The sequence below is a fragment of the Gekko japonicus genome, unplaced genomic scaffold, assembly GCF_001447785.1.
Source record: "Gekko japonicus isolate JY-2015 unplaced genomic scaffold, Gekko_japonicus_V1.1 scaffold2760, whole genome shotgun sequence".
Lineage (NCBI taxonomy): Eukaryota > Metazoa > Chordata > Lepidosauria > Squamata > Gekkonidae > Gekko > Gekko japonicus.
The window spans coordinates 151518-174458 of NW_015175449.1; the positions used below are offsets into that span (position 1 = coordinate 151518).

General features: G+C 41.1%; 1 protein-coding gene across 1 annotated transcript in view; it reads left to right on the plus strand.

Annotated features, from left to right (window-relative positions):
• The window catches only part of LOC107122748 (synaptic vesicle glycoprotein 2C), a 98154-nt gene that overhangs the window by 66450 nt on the left and 8763 nt on the right, over positions 1-22941 (plus strand). Inside the window, exons 4-11 of the mRNA XM_015425880.1 lie at positions 285-418; positions 2823-2912; positions 9142-9252; positions 10356-10444; positions 10717-10881; positions 13245-13378; positions 14388-14591; positions 16253-16412. Coding sequence (XP_015281366.1) covers positions 285-418; positions 2823-2912; positions 9142-9252; positions 10356-10444; positions 10717-10881; positions 13245-13378; positions 14388-14591; positions 16253-16412 — 1087 coding nt within the window. The remainder of the gene's footprint in view (positions 1-284; positions 419-2822; positions 2913-9141; positions 9253-10355; positions 10445-10716; positions 10882-13244; positions 13379-14387; positions 14592-16252; positions 16413-22941) is intronic.

Below are 22941 nucleotides of genomic sequence, written 5' to 3' on the forward strand. Positions count from 1 at the left end.
TACACTTGTGGTCGCTTACAGATTGGATTTGTGATGCAGAAGTCAATGGAAATACAAGCAGAAGTCAATGGAAATGATGTATGTGGTGTAAGAATGGAAGGGTTAATGCAGGAAACAGAACATTTTGCTTGACACCTTCAATAATGACTATTGTGTCTGTTGCTGTAAAAATACTTATAGAAATGTGTTAAATGTACAATGAGATTAACAATATGAACTCAGAATCATTCTTGCATAGTATCCTATGTTTTCTGTACTCCCTTGTGTTTTTGCTCCTTATCCAGGGTGGAGTTTCAGCATGGGGTCCGCCTATCAGTTTCACAGCTGGCGAGTCTTTGTTGTTATGTGCGCTCTTCCCTGTGTTTCAGCTGTAGTGGCCCTCACTTTCATGCCAGAAAGTCCAAGGTTCCTGCTTGAGGTAAAAATTCTGTGTCATTTCACAAGTCTCTGAAGATCAAAGCAGTTGAGGTTCTTTGGTTTTATCCTCATAACAGCCTTGTGCAGTAGGTTAGACTGCGAGAAGTCAGTGACTTGGCCCAAGGCCACATAGGGCTAACTGTACATTTGTATGTGAGCATGCATAATTGAGCCTTGGTGCCATTTTTGAGAACAGAAATCAAGCCCTGTCAAGGGTGGAAGGGACTCTCTTACAGTGCAAACCTATGCCAAATTATACCCTTATGAATCCATTGAAGTCAATGGACTCAATGGACTTAGAAAGGGGTTACTTTGCTTAAGGCGGTAGTATTCGTTTCTTCCTCACTCCTGCCATGAGCTTCATGAGGAAGTGATAACTCTGAACCTGAATCTTCTTGGTACAGCATTCAGTTCAGTCTGAGTCCACAAACAGATGTTATGAATTACGATCATAGATCCCTGTTTATCTTCAAAGGGTAAATTATAAAAGCCCCATTTCTTTTTTAGAAAGTCTTTTTTCTCTGAAATGGTTCATACCAGCTGGGTGATAGACTATCTACCCTTCCATATAAAGCCCCTTTCCTGTGTGTCTCAGATGGTCACCTCTGGGCAGCCAAAACCCAGGATACTGCCAGCAAGACTCAGCTGGTACTGAGGGGGGGGGCGTGTTCTTGTTCAGTTGCACAGTTGAGTCCGACTCTTTGTGACCCCATGGACCACATCACGCCAGGCCCTCCTGTCCTCCAGAGTCTGCTCCGGAGCTATCCAAAACTATGACTGGTCCACTTGTACACAATAAGCAGGTCAGCTAGCAGAACAACCTGTGAGTGGTTGGATCAGGGACCACACCTCTAGGTTTGGCAGGTAGGGACCCCCACCTGACCAGATGAGGAGCATTGAGCCCTAATTTTCTGCTGCAAATTAAACAGCAGGACGACTGTTAAAGTAATCTATAAAAGGAGAGCCAAAAGCTGTTGTCCTTTGTAATCTTCCTGACCTTCTTTGGAGGTTCAAAAAGAACATCCGAGATCACTAACAGTTATAAAACATCCTGATAAAATACAAAGGGCAGATTGTTAATCAGCAAATAACAAAATAGTACCAAGTTCCAAGTCCTTTTCCAGGTAAGGGGTAGAGTTGAGCAGATGGAGACGCTCAGCCTTGAATGGCGAGTTCTCACTTGGCAAACATATTTGTAGATATTTCTATTGTATATTTTATTTCTCTTTTGCCTTTATGGATTCTGCCTTAGGCCCTTGCTGACTTCCCACCCCTCCCCCACTTCATCCCATAACCTTCTGTGGTGAACAAACTTTTTAGCTTTTACTTGGAATAAGATTTGGTATTTCCCCCCTGATCTCTGCAGATAACTTGCGGACCTCTACATGTATGGAAAAGATTAACTTTCTACCAGGGTGTTTTTTGTGTTTCTTCACTGGAACCAGCAAATGGAGTGCCCCAATATATGTTGCTGTTTTTATACAAAGCAATATACTGTAACCTTGAGATATCTTAATTTGTGATTCATTTTATGTTTAGTTCTTTTATGTATTTGCCCCTTTATAATTCCAATAATGATGAGTGCTGTCCCAGGTCCTGAATGGGCCAAAGGCATCAGGTCTTTTGACTCATTCCTTAGCTGGTGGCAGCAGACCCCCCCCCCCCATTTGGGGGAATTCCCAGCTCCTCTTACTCCTGTATTGCAACCAGAGGACAAAATCCTCCTCTCACAGTCCCAGGTCACCATAGCATTACAAGGTGTGTGTATTAGTGAACAGTTCATTAGTGAAGCTGTGCAGGGATTGAAAGTGTTAAATCTTTCCCCTTGTTTCCCCTGATTCAAATTGGGGTATCGTGTGCCTGCATTTTTTTACAACTGTGATTTTATTCACATCTGTTTTGTGACCTGAGCTAGTAGGGAGGGTGGCTGATGAAGTCTACGACCCTATGAAAGCTTCTCTCATTCTTTAAGATATTTATATCCCACCTTTTCCCTTCAGGGTTTATGGGCTTACACAATGGCAGCTGGCATCAGTAACAGTAATTAAAACAAGTCAACAATTATTGTTTTTAATGATCAAAATTTGTGAAATGGAAACAATGAAACTATTAATTACCAGCCCAAATCACAAGATTTTTTTTTCAAATTGACAGTTCTAAAGTATTAAGATTATTAAAGATGGTGCCCCCATGACCTACTCAGAAAGGTCATCCTACAGAGTTGGGGCATGAATGCTAACCATTTTACTATTTAAGATAATAAGGTGAGAACCTAAGGAGGTGGAACAGTGCTTTGGAAATTTCCCCCATTCATACATCCAGATTTCTAGGTTCTGTGAACTTGAGCAGTCTTGAGTTTCTTTTACAATTTTTATTTATTTTACCAAGTTTGATTATATCTGTAGGTTGGGAAACATGATGAAGCATGGATGATTCTCAAGCAAATTCATGATACAAACATGCGAGCTCGTGGTCAGCCTGAAAAAGTTTTCACAGTGAGTATGAATATAAAAGCATGTCATAAGGTAACTTGTTCAAAAAAGGGGAGAAAAGGAGGGGAAAAGGAGGGAGAGAGAAGAAGAAGACGACGACAACGACGACGAAGGGCGGGGGGAGGAGAGAAGAGAAGAAATTGGATTTATACCCCGCTCTTCACTACCCAAAGCAGCTTACAAACTCCTTTCCCTTCCCCTCCCCACAACAGACACCCTGTGAGGTGGGTGGGACTGAGAGAGCTCTTGACAGAAACTGCTCTTTTTCAAGAACAGCTCTTATCAGAACTACGGCTTGCCCAAGGTCATCCAGCCATGTGCAAGTGGAGGAGTGGGGAATCAAACCCGGTTTCCCCAGATTAGAGTCCGCGCAATTAACCACTACACCAAACTGGAGGAGGGGGGGATTTGGATTTATACCCCGCCCTTCACTCAGAGTCTCAGAGCGGTTTACAAACTCCTTTCCCTTCCCCTCCCCACAACAGACACCCTGTGAGGTAGGTGGGGCTGAGAGAGCTCTGACAGAAACTGCTCATTTCAAGAACAGCTCTGACAGAACTATGGCTTGCCCAAGGTCATCCAGCAGCTGTGAGTGGAGAAGTGGGGAATCAAACCCGGTTCTCCCAGATTAGAGTCTGCGCACTTAACCACTATACCAAACTGGCTAGAGAGAGAGACTATATAATGTCTAACATTGCTCTTACCTTCTCTGTTAAGCTTACTTGCCGTAACTGGTTTTAACCTTAGTGACACGAGATTATTGTTTTTTTAACTTTTATTATTATTACTATTATTGTTCAACACTATAGTTATTTGTATTGACATTGCTTTTATTTTTGCTGTTTGGCAAACTGTATTGTTAGTTCTCCTTTGATGTTATTGCTATGCCAATAAAGGTCGTGATGATGATGATGATGATGATGATGATGATGATGATGAAGCATGTCATAAGAACATAAGAAAAGCCGATGCTGAATAAGGACAATGGCCCATCCAGTCCATCACTCCATCACACAGTGGCCAAAAGTACCAGGGGCCATCAGGAGGTCCACCAGTGGGGCCAGGACACTAGAAGCCCTCCCACTGTTCCCCCCCCCCCAGCACCATTATATCATTATATCAAAATCAGTCATGATACAGAGAGAACAAATTTCTGGAAGCATTACAGGAATCTGTAGTGACAGTTCGCTAGTATTGTAAGGTCCTACATTTTCCAAATCCAGTCATGTCCAGATAAGAGGTCTGACTATTTCCATTGTTGCATATTGACTAGGCAAACAGCTGTTAAGAAATTCTGAATTACATTTGTATGAAAATTGCCAGGTCTCCATTAGATATAAAGTCCTTAGCCCTCTCTTTGTGTGTGTATGTGTGTGTGTGTGTGTGTGTGTTTTCTTGCTTCAGGCTTAAATATTCCAGTGAAGAATTTGTAAAGTGACGTTCTCTTTTTTGTTGATCAAATTCTGCTAATTTAGCAGTTCCTGTCTTTTTTATATACAGCATCTTTGCTTCTTTTGTTTCTTTTAACAAATATTATAAAATTGTACATGTTGACAGAATCATTACCTCCCCTTTGCTTTCTCAGCCGTCCTGCCAAGAGAGCCGCACAGTATGCGTGGAAGAGCCACATGCAGCTCCCAAGCCACAGTTTGGCCACCTCTAGGCTAGATTGTACCTTCCTGGAGATTTCAGGAAAGGATTTTTTGACCTATAAAGGGGTGGGAAAACAAGAGATAAAATCACAGGAGCTAGAAGGCCCAGTCCAGATGGCCCCCAGAGGTTAAACTTGTTGCCAGGGTGTGGCCCAAAGGTCATAGACTGGAAGGAGGCTGGCTAATTGGGTCAGCAACAGCCTGAACAGGGGAAGGAACCCCACTGGGCCGGAGGGGATGCCAGGAGTGGGTAAAGTCAGGACCCCTCCCCTGTTTCCATCCTTTGGATCTTTCACCCACCCAGACCTATTATCAGTTCTTCTAGCTACATTTGCTTTACATGTCCTGGTATGTGTTGGAGTGCTTTGTCCCATGGTTAGAGATGCCCGGGCCCAGGCCTGCAGAGATCCAAATCTTCCTTCTCTCCCCATGACCTTGCAATAGGGACACTGGATCTCTCAATATGATTTCTGACTGATAAATTGTTCCTGTTGTTATGTCAAATCCCTGCTGTTTTCTGATGCCTACGTATTGGCAGTTGCTACTAATTGTAATTTAGGATGGGCATTAACCAGCTCACGAAACTAAATTCATGATGAACTAGGCCTGGTTTGTGGTTCGTGAACAGATTTGTGCCATCCTGCCACCATGAACTTCCCATGACCCTCCCAGGTGGCTTTGGGAGGTTTGTGTGGTTCATGTCAGCAGACACACTGGCTCTGGGGCTTGAAGAAGACTGGTCTCTTTAAATGCCTTCTGCAAGTTTTGCTACCATGGTGGCACGACTCGGCGAATGAACTCAGAAGGCACCCTCAGAAGGAACCCTTTAAATGGCTTTTGCAAGCTTGGACTGCACTCCTGTGTGGCATGGCTTGCAAGTCGCACAGCACGTGAGTGAGGTCCAAGCGGCAAAGTCACCCAGAAGTGGTGACCCAGACGCCACACTGCTTCACAAACCATGAACTAGTTCGTTAAATGGAGGTTCATGGTTTGTGACACCCCAGTTTGTGCCCATCCCTAATTGCAATGCTACATCTGGAGTGCCACAGCTAGTTTATCAAGTTGCAAATCAGCAAAAAAATAAGGTGAGAATCATAAGTTAAAATAACACCTTGTATTGGTTAAACTTTTATTTTTTAAAGTAATTGTATTTTCATTCAATATTTTTTTGTGGATACCAAGGAAAATGACATGAGAGGATTGGGATTTTTCTTTTCCCCATCTATCTGTCTGGAAAACTCAATTCCTCGCTATTAAAAGATTAGAACATTGTTTCCATGTTAAGATTATGCTTTGCCAAGTTCCCTAATGAGGGCTTCTGTATTCCAATACAATGCTAAAATTAATTAGGAAAGTTTTTTTCACTTATTTCCAGTTTTTCAGTGAACATTACTATCATGCTATCACCTTGGGCACAAAGTGCAATTAAATTTGTTTCCCTGATCCATTGATCTTTGGAGGCCCAATGTACATGCTGAATTCTTTCATCTTCAACATTCCCCTAGGGCTCCCCACTAGACTGAATGAGCCAGCTTATGTGTGTCGAAGCCCAGTGTTTGCATCGGGATATGCACAACGCCCTAGATCTGGTATGTGGGCTTAATAAAAAAAAATGGATTATAAGAGATATTTTGACATGAACTTTCCTCCTCCTATTACCTTTTACCTGCCCCTACTCCTTTCCAGTTCCCTTGCTTCATGCCCAATGCTCCCCAAATCATCCCTCTATTCGTTAATGAGCCCCATTCCCCAATTTATTCTTCATCCAGTCAGCAGCCCATTGGCCATTTGCTCCTCCGTACTGTACTCTGTATAAGCATTATATAACCCCGTAGGTGCCATGGCGCCTGCTGACCACTTTCCTAGTGCCCACTGTGTGTTTTTAGAAAGTGGGAGGGGCCAGGTGGAGCTCTTGCCCAGCAGGGTTTCTCATTGGATAGTCAATTGCTGTGCAGATTAAAATAACATTGTTTCAGCAGCAGCAGTTTTATTCTTCTCACTCTTCTTTCCCTGTGTATTTTTTTTAATTACTCCTCTTTCTCCCAGCACTCAGGCTTCCTCTGTGTAACCATGTCTTTCAGCAGCCATGTTGTGGTTGCATCCCTTAATCTGTGTCGTAATTCCAAAGTTGCCCACAGGCTCAAAAAGGTTGGGGATCCCTGGGCTATACCTGCCCTGATTCTTGCCCTCTTCTTTGTAACAGTTTATAAAAGGATATTATAGCGTTGGAAAAAGTGCAGAAAAGGGCAACTAGAATGATAAAAGGGTTGGAACACTTTCCCTGTGAGGAAAGGTTAAAGTGCTTGGGGCTCTTTAGTTTGGAGAAACGACGGCTGAGGGGTGACATGATCGAGGTTTATAAGATTATGCATGGGATACAGCAGGTAGAGAAAGAAGTGCTTTTCTCCCTTTCTCAGAATACCAGAACTCGTGGGCACTCAATGAAATTGCTGAGCAGTCAGGTTAGAACCGATAAAAGGAAGTACTTCACCCAAAGAGTGATTAACACATGGAATTCACTGCCACAGGAGGTGGTGGCAGCTACAAGCATGGGCGGCTTCAAGAAGGAATTAGATAAACATGTGGTCCATCAGTGGCTATTAGCCACAAGGTATAGATAGGAACTCTCAGTCTGGGGCAAGTGATGCACTGTATTCTTGGTGTTTGGGGGGGCAACAGTGGGAGGGCTTCTAGTGTTCTGGCCCCACTGATGGACCTCCTGAAAGCACCTGGTATCTTTGGCCACTGTGTGACAGAGTGTTGTACTGGATGGGCTTCTCTTATGTTCCTATGTTCTTATCTGCTGCATTGCACATGTCTCTTGTCACAGCTACATTCTGTTATAAGTTCCTTTTACTGCTATGTACATGCAGGGCTTCTTTTTTTTAAAAAAGAGGTGCTGGAACTCTCAAGAGGGAAATGAAGTTTTCAATCTGTATACTGAAAACTCTTGTAAACATTTTAAAAAGAATTTTGTCAAAGAGGTTCTGGAACTGTTCCAGTGCATTCCCCCAGAAAAAAATCCTGCATACATGTATTATAGTTGCAACAATGAAGGGGGATTAAAGTTACTTTATTCTTGAAAAGGTGAATTTATAATTGTCTACAAAATCTTTCCATCCTGGTTACGGGGACACAGGTTTATAACTAGCTGCTTGCTTTCCTTCCCTTTTCTTTGAAGATTGCAGAACATGGGGGAAGAACAGAATGGTAAATGGCAGAAAACAGTGAATGTAATCTTCCATGTGTGAATGTGATCCCAGATGAATTTTGAATGTCCAAAACACACACACACTTTTCCATAGTCACAAAAAAGTGAATGGTAAAACTGAAATTTAGGAAACTTTCAGTAATCAGTGGGATGTCTCAGAGTTTTGAGGCATTCATTAAATTTGTTTGGGATGGTTACTACTTGCATCTGTTTACTAACAGTCACTGAATTTTGGACCTTTGTCAGCGCCTGGTCCCTTGTAAAGTGTAGTTCCATTCTTTATTGTGTCTAAGCCTAGAGTGATGAATGCTTTGGAAAGGATCATGGCACACTTGCTGCAGGAAACAGCTACCCATATCTACCCAAAAGGAAGATGATCCTCCCAGAGTTACTCATGAAAATATTTTCATTGCTGTACAAACCTCAAACTGATATGCAAATTTAAGATGACCCCCTAGTTGTAGTAGTCCTAAGAAAAACTATCCATTTTTCACAGTGTCAAGTTTCCCCCACCTGCCTTCTATTCATCCGCAGCTTTCCCTGGTTTCCACACATGATTTCTCCCTCTCAGGCACAAAAATGCAGTTCTCCCCCCCTCTTGCAGTGCATGGCATCCGAATACCCTGTTTCTGGGAATTACCATGCTGCACTGCAAGAGGGGGGAAACTGTGTTCTTGCGCCCGGGAGGGAGAAACCATCTGTGGAAACCAGGGGAAGCTGCGGACGGATAGAAGATCAGGCTGGGGGAAACTTGACACTGCGGAAAACATCCTAGTCCTCCTTTCAGATAAACAGGGTGCTTCGCCTGCTGTCTTTATCAATGTCTCATTAGAGGACATTCAGAGGATGATAATTTCTATTAGTTTAGAAATTCCTCAGGGGTGTTCTTTTATTTTGCTTTAAAGTACTAGATATAATATTAACCATAATACAGTTGTTTTGATTTCCCACTGATTCGTAATTTTTCTATTTTTCTGTATTGACTTGTTTTTGTTTCCTTTATCTTCTGTTTAAATTAGTAAATATTTAGTAAATTACAGAACTGCTAGTTATTGAGACTAGACAGCTGTACAATAGCGGTCAGTTCTTTCATTTAATTTTCTAAAATGCTCATCTGTTGGTACTGCACATCTCTCTTCGCAGTGAGTTCAGTTGTGAAACAGGGTGAAAAGGGTGTGCCACTGCTTCAAACAGTACTGTCAGTTCTGGTTCTGTCTTTTAACCCAAGGAGTGTGTAGCACCAAGCTGTTTGTCTGGTTTCCTTTTGGAGGAAAGATAGAATACTTGCTGTCCTTAACAATTGAAACATTTTTGCTGTTCTAGTGGAGGAAAGTACATTTAAACCTCTTTGTGTTCTTCTGTTTTATAGGTTAACAGGATCAAAACGCCCAAGCAGATAGATGAGCTTATAGAAATTGAAAACGATACAGGAACCTGGTACAAGAGGTGCTACGTAAGAGTGCGAACAGAATTGAATGGTGTAAGTAACAAGTTGTTGTTGTTATTATTATTTATGCTAAACATGCTTGCATGAGAAGGGAAGCCTCCTTGTTGTCACCAACTTCAGAAGAACTTAATTTGAGGAGGGAGTGCTTCACTGTTTCTTACAAAGAGTGAAGGAGTATTCTGTGCTCCCCACCCCTTAGGAATACTTGCACTTCTGTTCTTCTCCATGGGGAATGTTCCAGGAAAAGGCAAGCACTTTTGTTCTCAAGACTCTGCTGCTATGATAGTTGGAAGGCAGCTGTACAGCCTGTGGTGCCTCTTGTACACAATGTGGATGGGCTAGGGACCAACAGAGTCCATGTTCTTGATCTTGCTCTGGATCTTGATGTAGCTGACTCTGAAAATTGATTCATACAATAATTTAAACTAATTATTTGATATTGTGCAGTGTTACCTTCTTCATACAGTGATTATTTGATATTGTGCAGTGTTACCTTCTTCATACAGTGATGGCACTGGGAGAGGTGGGGAAGGAAGCATGCAAACCTAAGATCTTCTCCCCATCTTACTGTGCATAGAATTTATAGAAGGGTAGTGCTACCTGAACTGACCTAAAGTTAGAATGATGGTAGATTAATCCATGTTGGGTAAGTCAAGGGTAGGCAGAACATCAGCTGTGGTCCAGTTTCTGAGGGGTCATCAACAGTGAAGGTATGTCCTTCAAAAGCTAAGAAATGTTGGGGCTGAGGCTCATAGCTAGTTCCATGGAGGATGTTTTACTGATCTTTTTTGTTACTAATTGCTTATTATCTTCTATTTATTGTATTTTAATGTTGTATGTTTTTATTATGATGTATACTGCCCTGATCCCTCCAGGGGAGGGTGATTTATAATTTTTACTACTACTACTACTACTACCAACAACAACTTGTTACAATGACATGGGCTATTCTGTGACTGTGAAGAGGGATAAAGCCACCAGGAGCAAATTCCAAATTGCTTGTGAACACTTACCTTGGACTTTATTGCCTGCCTTGCTTCTCTTGGATTGTTCTCTTTCATCATTCCAGTTAGTCTTTTTTTAGTAACCCATGTCTGGCTTGAGAGATAAATGCTAATTTTATTAATGTCTTCCAGATTTGGTTAACATTTATGAGGTGCTTCAACTATCCAGTCAAGGATAATACAACAAAACTCGCAACAGTATGGTTTACTCTTTCTTTTGGGTAAGATTTACAGGATGATACAATAATTTATAAGATAATAATTAGTTTTGTAATTAAAAATAAAGTAGATTTAATACTGATGTGTTTGGCATGTTACATATTGATTACATCCATCAATTATATTTGAATATATTACTGTTTTTATCAGTGCAGACTCAACAAAACACTGGTTGCATTTCAGTCTACAGTTTGCGTACTGGGAATCAGTTGAAGTTTAAGACAATTTAATTTACCATTTGAACTGATGAATTTATGGCATTTACTTTTCACAGCTACTATGGATTGTCGGTCTGGTTTCCAGATGTGATTAAACATCTACAAGCTGAGGAGTATGCTACAAGAAGGAAGACATTTGAATTTGAAAGAGTTACAGATATTAACTTCAACTTTACTTTAGAAAACCAAGTCTACTCCAATGGAATATTCATCAATGACAGGTTAAGAGAAACAAAAAGTTTGTCTGTAGAAACAAATTGTGCATTTGAGACATACTTGATAATTGCCATCTCAGTTTTTGGTCACACAGAGAAACCTTTAGTTTTTCACAGAAACCGATTGATGGATTTAACTATGTATTTGGGAATTAGTCCACATAAATGAATTGGAAATGAGAAATTGGGAGACCATCATGTGTCCATGGGTACCTAGTCATTACAGGCCTGGGATGTGAACACAGCAGTTCCAGCATGCACATAGTTGAACCTCGCTGTATCCCCCTCTTATTATTTATATTGATAGATTAATTGCCAAGAATTTCAGGGCAGCATCTGCATGTTTATCATATTTTATCTTCACAGCCACTCTGTGAGGTAAGTTAAGCTGACAAGGAGAGTATTAAAGACTTGATAAATTGTTATCCCCATAGAAGAACAAGCCTGGCTGAAGAAGAATCAGCATGAGTTCTGTAAAGGGAAGTCCTGCCTCACCAGTCTGTTATTTGAGTTGGTCAACAAGCATATAGATTGGAGTGACCCATTAGACATTATATACTTGGACTTTCAAAAGCCATTTGACAGGGTACCTCACCACATAAGTAAACGTGTTTTCATATACTGGTAATAGGTTAAAAGATATGAAATGGAAACAGGGAATAAATGGGCAGTATTAGCAATGGGGGGAGGTAAGCAGTGGCTGTGAAGAGGGAAACTGAGACAGCAAGGTTTGTGGTGACACTAAATTGTTCAAGGGAATTGTGAGGAGCTCCAACAGGACCTCTTGGCAGGTGAAATTCAATGTAAACAAGTGAGAAGTGATAAATGAGGCAAAAAAAATCATAATTTTCCATATATACCTATGGGTCTGTACTGATAGTAACAAAGCAAAAGACCTTGTGGTTGTGATGGACAGCTCAATCAGTGTGCAACAGTGATTTTTTAAAAAAAGGGCAAATTCCATGCTAGGTATCATCAGGAAATAGACTGAGAATAAAACTACCAGAATAGTAATATCCTTCTCTAAGTCCACATTTGAAATACTGTGTTCCATTCTGGTCACACTTTTCAAAAAGGATATTGGAAAAGATAATAGAAGTTGGGGTCACCCTATGCCACTGATTGGCAGTAGATTCAAGATAGAGGAAAAGAAAGTACTGTTCCACACAATGTGTAGTTAACTTGTGGAACTCACTGTCACGAGTGGCAGTGAGAGCCAGTTCTTAGATTGATTTAAAAGAGCGCTAGACAGATTTATGGAGGATGGGTGTATTGATGGCTGTTAGGGGACCTCCAGATTCACAGATGATTTGTCTTTCATTATCAGCAAGTGAGGGCTAGGGGCCCTGCTTATGGGCTTTCTGGTGGAATCTGTTTGGCTACTATTGGAAACAGCATTCTGGGCTAGATGGACTATTGGTTTGATACTGCATGGCCACCCTTAACATTCTTGCTTTTATGAACACAACTGGGCTTTTTTTTAAATTCCAAGATTTAGCCTTTCTTTGGGTTTGTGTGAGGGGTTGAGCATCAGACACACAGCCTCAATTCAGAGGGTATGTTCCAGTCGTCCAAACCAAGGTGGAGAATTGAGAACCTGCCAGACGCTTACATACTTCCTCCTCCTGTTACTCACGCAGATCCCCCCGCTTTTTAGCTTACAGTAACTATTGGTTTTTTGGTGATAGCAAGATTGGGTGAATGATAGTTAAATTTAGTTATTTATTTGGAAAGTATATAACATGACTTTCAATTCAGACATTCATAAGGTAAGGTACAATAATTAAAAGCACAAGGTGCAATCCAACAACAAAAAAATAACCAATAGAAGAAAAGACAACTATATGTAGCCAGTAAAGCTCAGTAAATCCATTATTAAAAGATTGGCTAAAAAGATTCTTTTACAGCCCTTCTAGAAAGGCCAAGATACTGAAACTGGTGTATCTCAGCAGAGTGCTGAGTCTTACAGTTCAGGGGCCACTAGAGAGTGGCCTTAAACATGATGGATTATGGGCCTGACAAAAGATTTTCTGTGTGATGAGGCTTGCAAGTCCTCTTGAAACCGTAGGTTCTCCTTAATACAAACCATTAATTTACATAGATGTTGCCACAGAGTGTGGTTGAGCAAATCAGAAAAGGAAAGAGAGACTTTGTTCCAAGAAGGGAAGGTAACATGTTCAAGACTGTGGCATATTTATTTGTCCTCAAAATCATGGTTCCTTTGTAGATATTACAGCTAGGTTTGGAGGACTGGAAAATCCATAAAGTTGCAGAGTGAATTAAAAATTGGTTCCAAAATAAGGATACATAGGCCTCCTGCTGTTTTATGGTACTTTAAGCTGACTGTGCAAATTATCTATATTTCTCAGGTTTACAATGATGAAATTTAAATCAGTTACTTTTGAAGACACACTTTTTAAGAACTGCTACTTTGAAGATGTTACTACATTGAGCACATATTTTAGAAACTGTACTTTTATGGATACCAAGTTCTTCAACACAGGTATGTTTCAACAGAAGTAATTTATTGCTCTGTGTAGGACCTCATTTTACTAAGCATTTCTTACCATGAATAATAGCTGCAATGGAGTACAAGACAAGTTTAAAGAAAACTCGTGGCTTTTCTGTGTTCCTGCTTAATTTTGGGGATGTTTTCTGCTGGTCTCTTTATTTTTTAAGTTGTGTGGAGGTTTCCTGCATTTCTTTACATTCCTACAGCCCATTCCAGCTCCAAGAAATATCATTCTTTGAGTTATGGGACCCGTGAGGAAGAATAGCTGAGTGGGTCAGGTTACAAAGGAACATATAAATCTGCTTTATACTGAGTCTGACCATTGGTCTGTCAAAGACAGTATAGTCTATTCTGACTGGCAGTCGCTCTCCAGGGTCTGAGGAAGACATCTTTCACATCACCTACTGCCTGGTCCTTTTAACTGGAGATGGAGGGGACTGAACCTGAAACCTAGTCATGGTCCCTCGCAATGCTGCACAGAGGATGAAGGAGGGTGTGAAACTGCCCCCTCTTCTCTCTTCTATTAGCAAAGCTGTACTTCCTGAAGACACCTATTGTACCTGACCCACATGGCTATTCATCTGCATGGGTCCTGTAATCCCAGGAAACAATCTTTCTAGGAGTTGGTAAGGGCTACAACCATGCATGGTTGGATACAGGCCAGAGTAATCTATACACAATTACATTAGTTACAAATGTGTATTAAGCCTGGGCATAGTATTTGCATTTATTTTGCTAGTATAAAAAAATCTTGCTTCTATCTATCTATCTATCTATCTGTCTGTCTGTCTGTCTGTCATTGTCATCATCATCATCAATCACCTATCAATGATCTATCTAATCTAATCTACCTAATCTATCCCTTGCTCTACCAAGTGCCCAGAGCAAGCTGCATCAAGATGAAAAATGTTACTGAAACTGTCAGTTCTTGAAATGTTTTAAAATTTGACATTTTCATGACTTTGTGATACTTTTCTAGTTATTATTTTTGATTCCATAGATCTTGAACCATATAAATACTCTGGCAGTAGATTTATAAACTGCACATTTGAACACAACAAGACAGGATGTCAGATTTCCTTTGATGATGATTATAGTGCCTATTGGATATATTTTGTTAATTTCCTGGGGACTTTAGCAGTATTACCGGGAAATATCGTCTCAGCTCTTCTGATGGACAGAATTGGGCGTTTAACAATGCTAGGTATGAACTTTGTATTTAAAAATACTTTAAGCAGTTAAAATAAGTTTTTAAAAATACGTTAAGCTGTTTTTAAAGAATTTATATTGAAAGGGCTGGGGAAGGGATTTTTAAGCAACATATTAGCATATTTAAATGCTTTCAGAAAGAAGTACTTGAAAATAATTTGTGCAGATGAACAGGAAAAAGTAGAGTTCACAAGAAGAACAGTCAAACAAGACATTACTCAGTACACATGTAACACTATCACAATATGTGTTTTGAAAATAATTAAAAACAGCTGTAGAAGTCTGCATTTGAATGAAAAACAGAGCAGATGGAAGGTTTCTTAATCTTTTTGCTTTCAGCTGCTTTTGGTGGGTGGAAAGTGCTGTCAAGCCATGGCTGATTTATGGCAAGCCCATAGGATTTTCAAGGCAAGAGATTAATAGAGGTGGCTGCTATTGTCTGCCTCTGTATAGCAACCCTGGACTTCCTTCATGGTCTCCCATCCAATGGTTAACCAGGGTCAACCCTTGTTAGCTTCTGAGAGGGGGGGGATCAAGCTAGCTTGGGCCATCCATGTCAGGGCTCAGCTGCTTTTGCGCTGTAAGTATTCTGCTAGTTGCATTTCCACCTATTAGAGAAAGACATGGAGTGCCTGTATGCCCCCATCCCATCCCAGGTACTGTTCTTCTCTTCAAATTCTCAGTCTTCCCACAGCTGCTTTTCATTTAAAAATAGAAGTCAGGAGACTTACATGTACTGTACAATGTCTAGTTTATCTCTAAGAGTATCTGGGTTTGATTATTTTACCTCATGTCAAAAAAGAAAAGCCTTCTGATTAACACAGGCGTTAGGACAAAAAGCAAAGGATCACTGTTAACATCAAATGGTCCTAAATGAGTAAATTGAAAGCATATAGCTATTTGGAAAGCCAAATTAGATGGACTTTGATCTAATGTTTTAAAATAATTCAGAGGCACTGTTTTGAGGGCAGTGCTACAAAAGTTATGATAGTCATGGGGATGCTATTAATTAGTGCCCAATTTGCCCCCTTGACCCACCACAAAGTATAGTAAAACTGATGCCATCCTGATGATGTTCCTCTGAGTGTGTCATTTGCATCCAGGGGTGGGGAAATGCACCATGTGATGATATCTGTTTTGCATACACAGAATGGGGCGGATGCAAACTTTTACATGCATTTTTGCTGGCACTTTCATTTTTATTGTAATGCCTAGTTCTGCCCTGAGTTGTAAACCTTGATAGCCCTATAAGCTCCCCTAGCCGAAGAAACCGAACCCTCCCATATCAAATCTTAAAATGAAAAGAGCACTTACTGGAAATATTTTGAAACTATTCTTATTGCATTGCAAAGCGGTGGGGGAAGGGGGGAGATGATGGTTATTTCACTTGCAACTAAATTATGCCAGACACTTCAGAAGTATCCATCATAATCGCTTACATTGCTTTACTTTGCTCTTCTTGTAAGGCATTGTGGGCACTACTTACCTGCATTGTGAGCTTCCCCTTCACAGCCCACTGACTATATTGATAGCTGAATGCAGGATTTAAATTGAAACACGGCACTTTCTGCTTTCTAGTATTATAAAAAATTGGCTATGCTCTGAAGTGCACAACAAAACCAACGGTAATTCTTACCCCTTCACCTTGCAATGCAGGTGGGTCTATGATTCTTTCCGGAATTAGCTGTTTCTTCCTATGGTTTGGCACAAGTGAATCCATGATGATCGGCATGCTGTGTCTGTACAATGGCCTCACCATCTCAGCATGGAACTCCCTTGACGTCATTACCGTGGAGCTGTATCCTACGGACAGAAGGTATATCTGTGCTTTGTTTTACCTTGATTTTGAACCAGTATTAATTATATATTATAATTTACTTGCAATAAATTATAACAAAAACACCTTTATAAATAATAAACACTTGATTTTTTGAAGACACAAATGCCTTGCCAAGGTCTCCTAAGAAAGCATAGCAGTTATAGAATGAAAAGACATAACCTCTTAATTGGCTTTACTTGAAACAGGAAGCAGTGAGTGGAAATATTAAACATTAACAATAGAATGCTGTTAATAGAAGATTCCTCTAGTAATCTGCATTAGGACTGTTGCAGTGTGACTTGGTCGTAAATGATTTGTATTTTCATGAACCAGATTGACAGATGACAAGAAGTTATTCAAGAGGGTGCTATCCCAAGCAGGCTGTGAAAAGCTTGCAAAGGCTCTGGGTGATGGGAGACTCAGAGTAGCAGCCGATTGGTACAATAAGAATCCTAGCCAATGCTGATGGCAACCCAGGTTGGCTGCAGTGAGGAAAGAGATCTCAGGGGTCATAGCCAGCTGCTTCTTCAGGAGCAGTGGAAAGAATTTTATATAATTTGTAGTGCAGTCATATTTAAAATCATATTTAAAATTTAAAATGTAAAATATTTAAATGTACAATTCTTAAAAGTTTATAATGGAGATGAAAAGACAGAAATGTGCAGCTAGAAGTAGTAAGGGCAGAAATGTAGTCAGTCAGTCAGGCATTTATTACGGCAACAACCCATAGAACACACATGCTTAAATATAACATTCATAACATTCATATAACTGAATTTAGGACAATAAAATAAAACTCTATAAAAATACAGTTGAGCGTAATAAAGTAAAAGAAGAACATAAAACAGAGACTTTTAGGCAACTATTATTATATATTTGATCGTGTATTTCATATGCAGTAGCATGCTACCCAAAATTTTGCCACAGTTTCAGTAATTGTCTGGTTCCCATCAATTAACAATCAGTTACACTGCTCAGCACCTGATTGTCCCACCATATCTGCTATAAGCCGATATTTGTCACGGATCTTGTTATACCAGTTACATCTGAGCATCATGGGCTCAATCTGTCCTGGGCCGCATCGACAAAGTCTATATTCAGTAGGGATCCTTTTGAATCTGTCCTCAAGCATCGTGGAGGGGAAAGCCTCACATCTGGCTAATGTGAAGGTTTTCCTAAACTTGTGAGTATCAAGCTGTGATAAATAGGGCATGGGCTAAATAGCGATATTTGACAGAATCTGGGGCTCTAAATTTAGGACATCTCCCGAGATCTGTCTGTCTCTCTGTGTCCATCATTCTCTGTTTTAGGGCTGATCTTGCTGCATCCCAACGCATACTCAAAATTGCTTGGGGGGGAAAAACCAAGATCATATAATTTATTATGAACTGCTCTCAGCCATTTGGATTGAAAGTTGTCTGAGAGTAACAAGTGGGTTAGTCCCTGAGGATGGAAATTTAGTTTAAGCCAATACTGGAGTGAAGCTAAAGTAATTTTGGCTTCCACTGATACAGCACCAGTCTCTAGATGGATCAGTGTATTCGATACACACCTTGAATATGAGGTCCTGGAGATAATAAGCCCCTTCGGTGTGATAGAACTTAAGAATAGCATTGGCTGTTCTTTCACCTTGGGAGGTGACATACTGTATATGGGCTTTCCTAACCCCATTTGATTGAAGGACCATACCTAAGTATTTAAAGCAGAAAACCTGCTCTAATGAGTGCCCATTTACAGACCAGATTCTTTTCTTTGGTCTGGTCCCGAAGGCCATAACCTTGGTTTTTTGAAAATTTATTGTTAGTTCCTTATTGTTACAAAAGTCTGCAAACTTACTGAGAGCTCATCTAAGGCCAACTGGTGTTCTAGCTAAGATGACAGCATCGTCAGCATACAGTAAGATAGATTAAACAGGGAAGGGGCTAGTACGCAACATTGCCTAACTCCCCTATAGGTGTTAATAGGGTCCGATAAATTTCCTTTCCTGTTAAGCCTACCCTGCAAATGGGTGTTATCATGAAGAGCCTGCAACAAAAAGAGGAGCCTTCTATCGACTGAGGAAGCTTCTAAGCCAGCCCACAATTTCGGCCTTGATATTGAATCAAAAGCCGCTTTCAAGTCAATGAAAGCAGCAAAAAGCGAATTGGGACCTTTTGCAGCGTATTTTTCTATAAGGTGTTGAATTGTAAAGCAGTGGTTCAAAGTGGATCTAAACTCTCTAAAACCAGCTTGCTCTGTCACAATCACATTTTCTTGGATCAGCCAATCCTCAAGCTTTACCAGAAGGTGTTTAGCATATAACTTGCTACATATATTTAAAGGCTAATAGGCCGATAATTTGCGGGCTCTTCTCTTGCGCCCTTTTTGAATATGGGGACCACTATTGCTGTATTCCACTCTGAGGGGATAAGGCCTGAAGAATCGATAAAAGTGAAAAGTGCTGCAAGGAAGGGTGCCCACCAATCAATATTTTCTCTTAAAAATTCAGGTGGCAGTCCGTCTGACCCTGGAGCCTTAGCAGATTTTAACTGAACAATATAGGATTTCATTTTCTCTTGAGAAACTGGTGGCCAGGAAGGCAAGTCCTCAAAATCAGCAGTCGTCACTGGGGTTAAAGGAGAGTCTTTATACAATTGCTCAAAAAAAGTAACCCATTTGCAGGGCTGTATTGTGGGATCAGTCTGGGAGAAAAATGTTTGTTTTTTATCAGTGACCAATTGCCAAAAGAGGGAGGAGTTTTTCTGTTTGGCAGCCAGAATTAATTCGGGCAGAAATGTATTTATTTACTTACTTCATTTGTGCCCCACGTTTCTCTCCAGTGACGTCTCAAAGTGTCTTACAACATTCTTCCCTCCTCCATTTTGTGTTCACAACAACCCTGTTGGGGTAGGTTAGGCTGTGTGTGTGTGTGTGACTGGCCCAAGGTTGCCCAGCAAGCTTCCATGGCAGAGTCAGGAAATGAACCTGGGCTGTCAAATCCAGCTCTTTGACACTCTATCCGCTTCACTACTTCTGTGTTTAAAACATAATTCCCAAACTTGGAATGCTTGAAAGTGAACTGGAGTGGCATTGTAGGCCATCCTATAATTCTTTTTTTTTGTACTTCAATTCTGAATGGCCTCCCTCAGCTACTGCTCCAGTCAACAGCATAACATGCAAAAAATACCCTTCGATCCTTTGCTTTCAGGTTAGCAGGGTTTCTCTCCTGTCATGGTTATTTATGATTCTAATGCATTTTCCTTTTAATATTGTGAAGAAATGCCCTCCACTCAAGAATATATCCCCATATTGCATTCATTGTGACTACACTCTATGTGCAGGAGACCATCTGCAAACCCATAGCTGACAGGAAAGGGAGTTGGGGGAGGAAGGGGTCATCAAGCTTCCAGCACTGGGCACACCAGCTCTTAGTTATAATTCATACCTGGTGCCAGCTTACACCAAGGGCGGGGGGGGGGGCAGAGACTACTAACAGACCAATGCCTAGAAAGTAAGCTTTTCCTTTTGCAGCAGGAAGAGCTGAATGACCCCCAGGTGGGACAGACAATCCCAGGATAGATTATACATTCCCAAGATATGAGGAAGGAGTCTCTCTTCCATTTTGGGTAGCTCTTTGGATGGACTAAGTTTAGAAGACAAGCTCTTTGGATGGATTAAGTTTAGGACAAGCCATGATAGACTAAGTTTAGGAGCCTAGGGACTCTATCTGTCCATAAGGAAAGGGACAATGGAGAGAAATCCCAACTTGGAGAACTAAGGTAATGATGAACTCAAAGCTACTGCAACTTCAAGTCAAGCTATTCTGTTCTAATTCAAATATCATGTAGGAAGTACCTAGTGAAGGGAGAAAGGAATGCACGTTTTCACCTTTTCTTTGTTCTCTTACACAGCCCAAAAGCATGAGCAGAATGTGTATTCTTATATTCATTTATTAAACTTTCTTATATTTTGAACTTTCTAAGTCAGATTTCTGGAGACAAACCTCACCCACCCAGTCTTGCGGTCTAAAATGTGATAATGGGGTGGGGCGGCTGAGGAGCTCACCATCTCTGCAGGATGATAGCTCAAAATTATGAAGTTGCAATAGAGTTCCCCTGCACTTGGCTTGCAGAAGTGTAGTGGGAGGAGCAAAAGCTAGGAAAACCCTCAAAAAGCACAGTAGATTCAGGGTGTTAGTGTTATGTCCGCGGACCGCCACTGGGCGCCTGCGATACAGCGGAGCTTGAGTCCAGAGAACAATGAGGACTAGGCTCCTGCACCCTGCCTTCAGGGGAACCAATGGGACATTGGCGGGAGGTTTGAATGGGCCAATGGGATTCTGCAGGGGTTCCCCAGACTGTATATAAGTGGCCGGTCGGCCGTTGGTAGGGGTGCGTGTTGTGTACCAATAAAGTGTGCCGTGTAGTATGCGTGCCTCAGCAGTTCTTCCATGCGGCTAACCCTCTACACAACAGTTAGATGTGTGACTTTGTCTGGCATGAGAGACTCCTAAGTCATTGGTGGCATTCAATGGTTACCCAGTTTGCAGTTGGCACCCTTGGGGAACAAGGGAAAGGGGTGTGTGGCCAAGCAAGAGACCGCAAGGTTCTTCCAACATTCTGGTGGTAAGGAAGAGGGAAGGGCTTTGCAAGTCTGCTCCATCACATATTTTATTACACTTTTATTACATTTTATTACACTTCACACAACATTACATTTCATGAAAGAGTGATTGTGTTAACAATTATGTTAATGGTTATCATTCTGTAATGCTTAACTATAAAGAATAAGCACAGTTTATTAATTTGCAGTATTTATTCACCTGTACAGTCATGGCTTCCAAAGCAGTTTGCAATGGTGATACAACAATTCAGAGTAATATCAACTAGAATTGTAACCAGTAATTACAAACAATGGCCCAGTATCAAAACTCCAAAACTGTGAGGTAAAGCAAGATTAAATCAATAGGTCTTTGTTTGGGAGCAACCACTGAAAATGCACTGCTCCTTGTTTATAGCAAACTAAGACTGTGGTCACTTTCCTGAGAGTAAGCTCCATTAAATAACATGGGACTTTCAAGTAAACCTGCTTAGGATGGTTCCCTGGTTGGTAGAACATTGATCAGAGTCTTACGAAGAGATGTTGGGAGGGCCATATGAGTTTAGGGCTTCAAAGATCAATACCAGCAACCTGAATTGGGCTCAGAAACAGTGTAGTTGTTTCAGAATTGGGCAGCCAATCTCTGTACTAGCTGAAGTTTCTAGGCTCATTTTCAAGAGTAGCCAAAGTAAAATGGATTAAAGTAGTCTCGTCTAGAAGAAACCAAACCACAAAAGAGCGTAGCAAGATCCTTGTCTTCTAGCAATAGCCACAGTTGGTATATACCCATCGAAGCTGGTCAAAGGTATTCCAGGTGACAATTGGGCATTCATAGGAAATCATGGGCCCAGGAGTTCTGTGAGATGTGAACCTTATGAGAGATTGGCATGGTCCCATTCAACTAGACATGCCCTATTATCACTTTTTTTTTTGTCTAGACTGAGCACCAGTTTATTCCACCCTCTCTCACAGATATTGAACACTCATTCAAGGAGGTTACACCTGTGACAATCAAAGCCATGTCCAGCCTCGGAGAGGCTCTTACCAAACAACAATCACCACTCAGCAGTAAACCAGCCAGTCAGGAGAGTGGGGTGGGGTAATTGATGGTGGAAAGTGACAGTTAAATTGTCAGATAGGGCTGTGGAAAAAAGAAAGTGTAAGAAGGACCTACCTCAAAATTCCTCATGGTGAGGCAGGAATTAGAAGGCCTTTTCTTTGGAGAAGGGAAAATCATAAGCCCATTCTGGTAAGTGTCAGGCTTTTAGTTAGATGCTTTGGCTTGAAAGCCAGGTTTGAAGGGAACAGTTGCTGAATTGTTAAATGAAACATTGTATCTTCTCAATTTGTGCTGGATTATCCTGACCCCAGTGCTGGTGAACATCTAAACTTTTTACCCTCTCTGGGTGACTCAAACTAAAACGACTTCTTCAGGAAGTAGCAGTGTCTCAACCTACGTTTAACCCACTAAGCACAATATACCAAGCTCAAGGAACCCTCAGGTGTGCTCAGTAGCATCCCTAGCCTGTTAGGCTCACAGGGTGGATAATTTTTTAGCACCCTCCCCCCTTTTCAATTCCCCCCCACCGTCAAGTCACAGCTGACCTATGGCGACCCCACAGGGTTTCCAAGGGCAAGAGACATTCGGAGGTGGTTTGCCATCGCCTGCCTCCACGTTGACCCTACTTAGCTTCTGAGATCTGAGGAGATCAGACTGTCCTGGGGTTATCCAGGTCAGAGCCCCTCCTCTATACAACAAAATTATTTTCAGTAATAATTATGAAATAAAACAAATTATAATAATGACCAGAAAATAGTTTCAGGTGGGTAGCCGTGTTGGTCTGAAGCAGCAGAACAAAGTTTGGTCTTAACGGTGCCGCTGGACCCAAACTTTGTTTCAGTGGCCAGAAAAGAAATGCAGACAGTGAAGATTTTCTTTTATTTAACG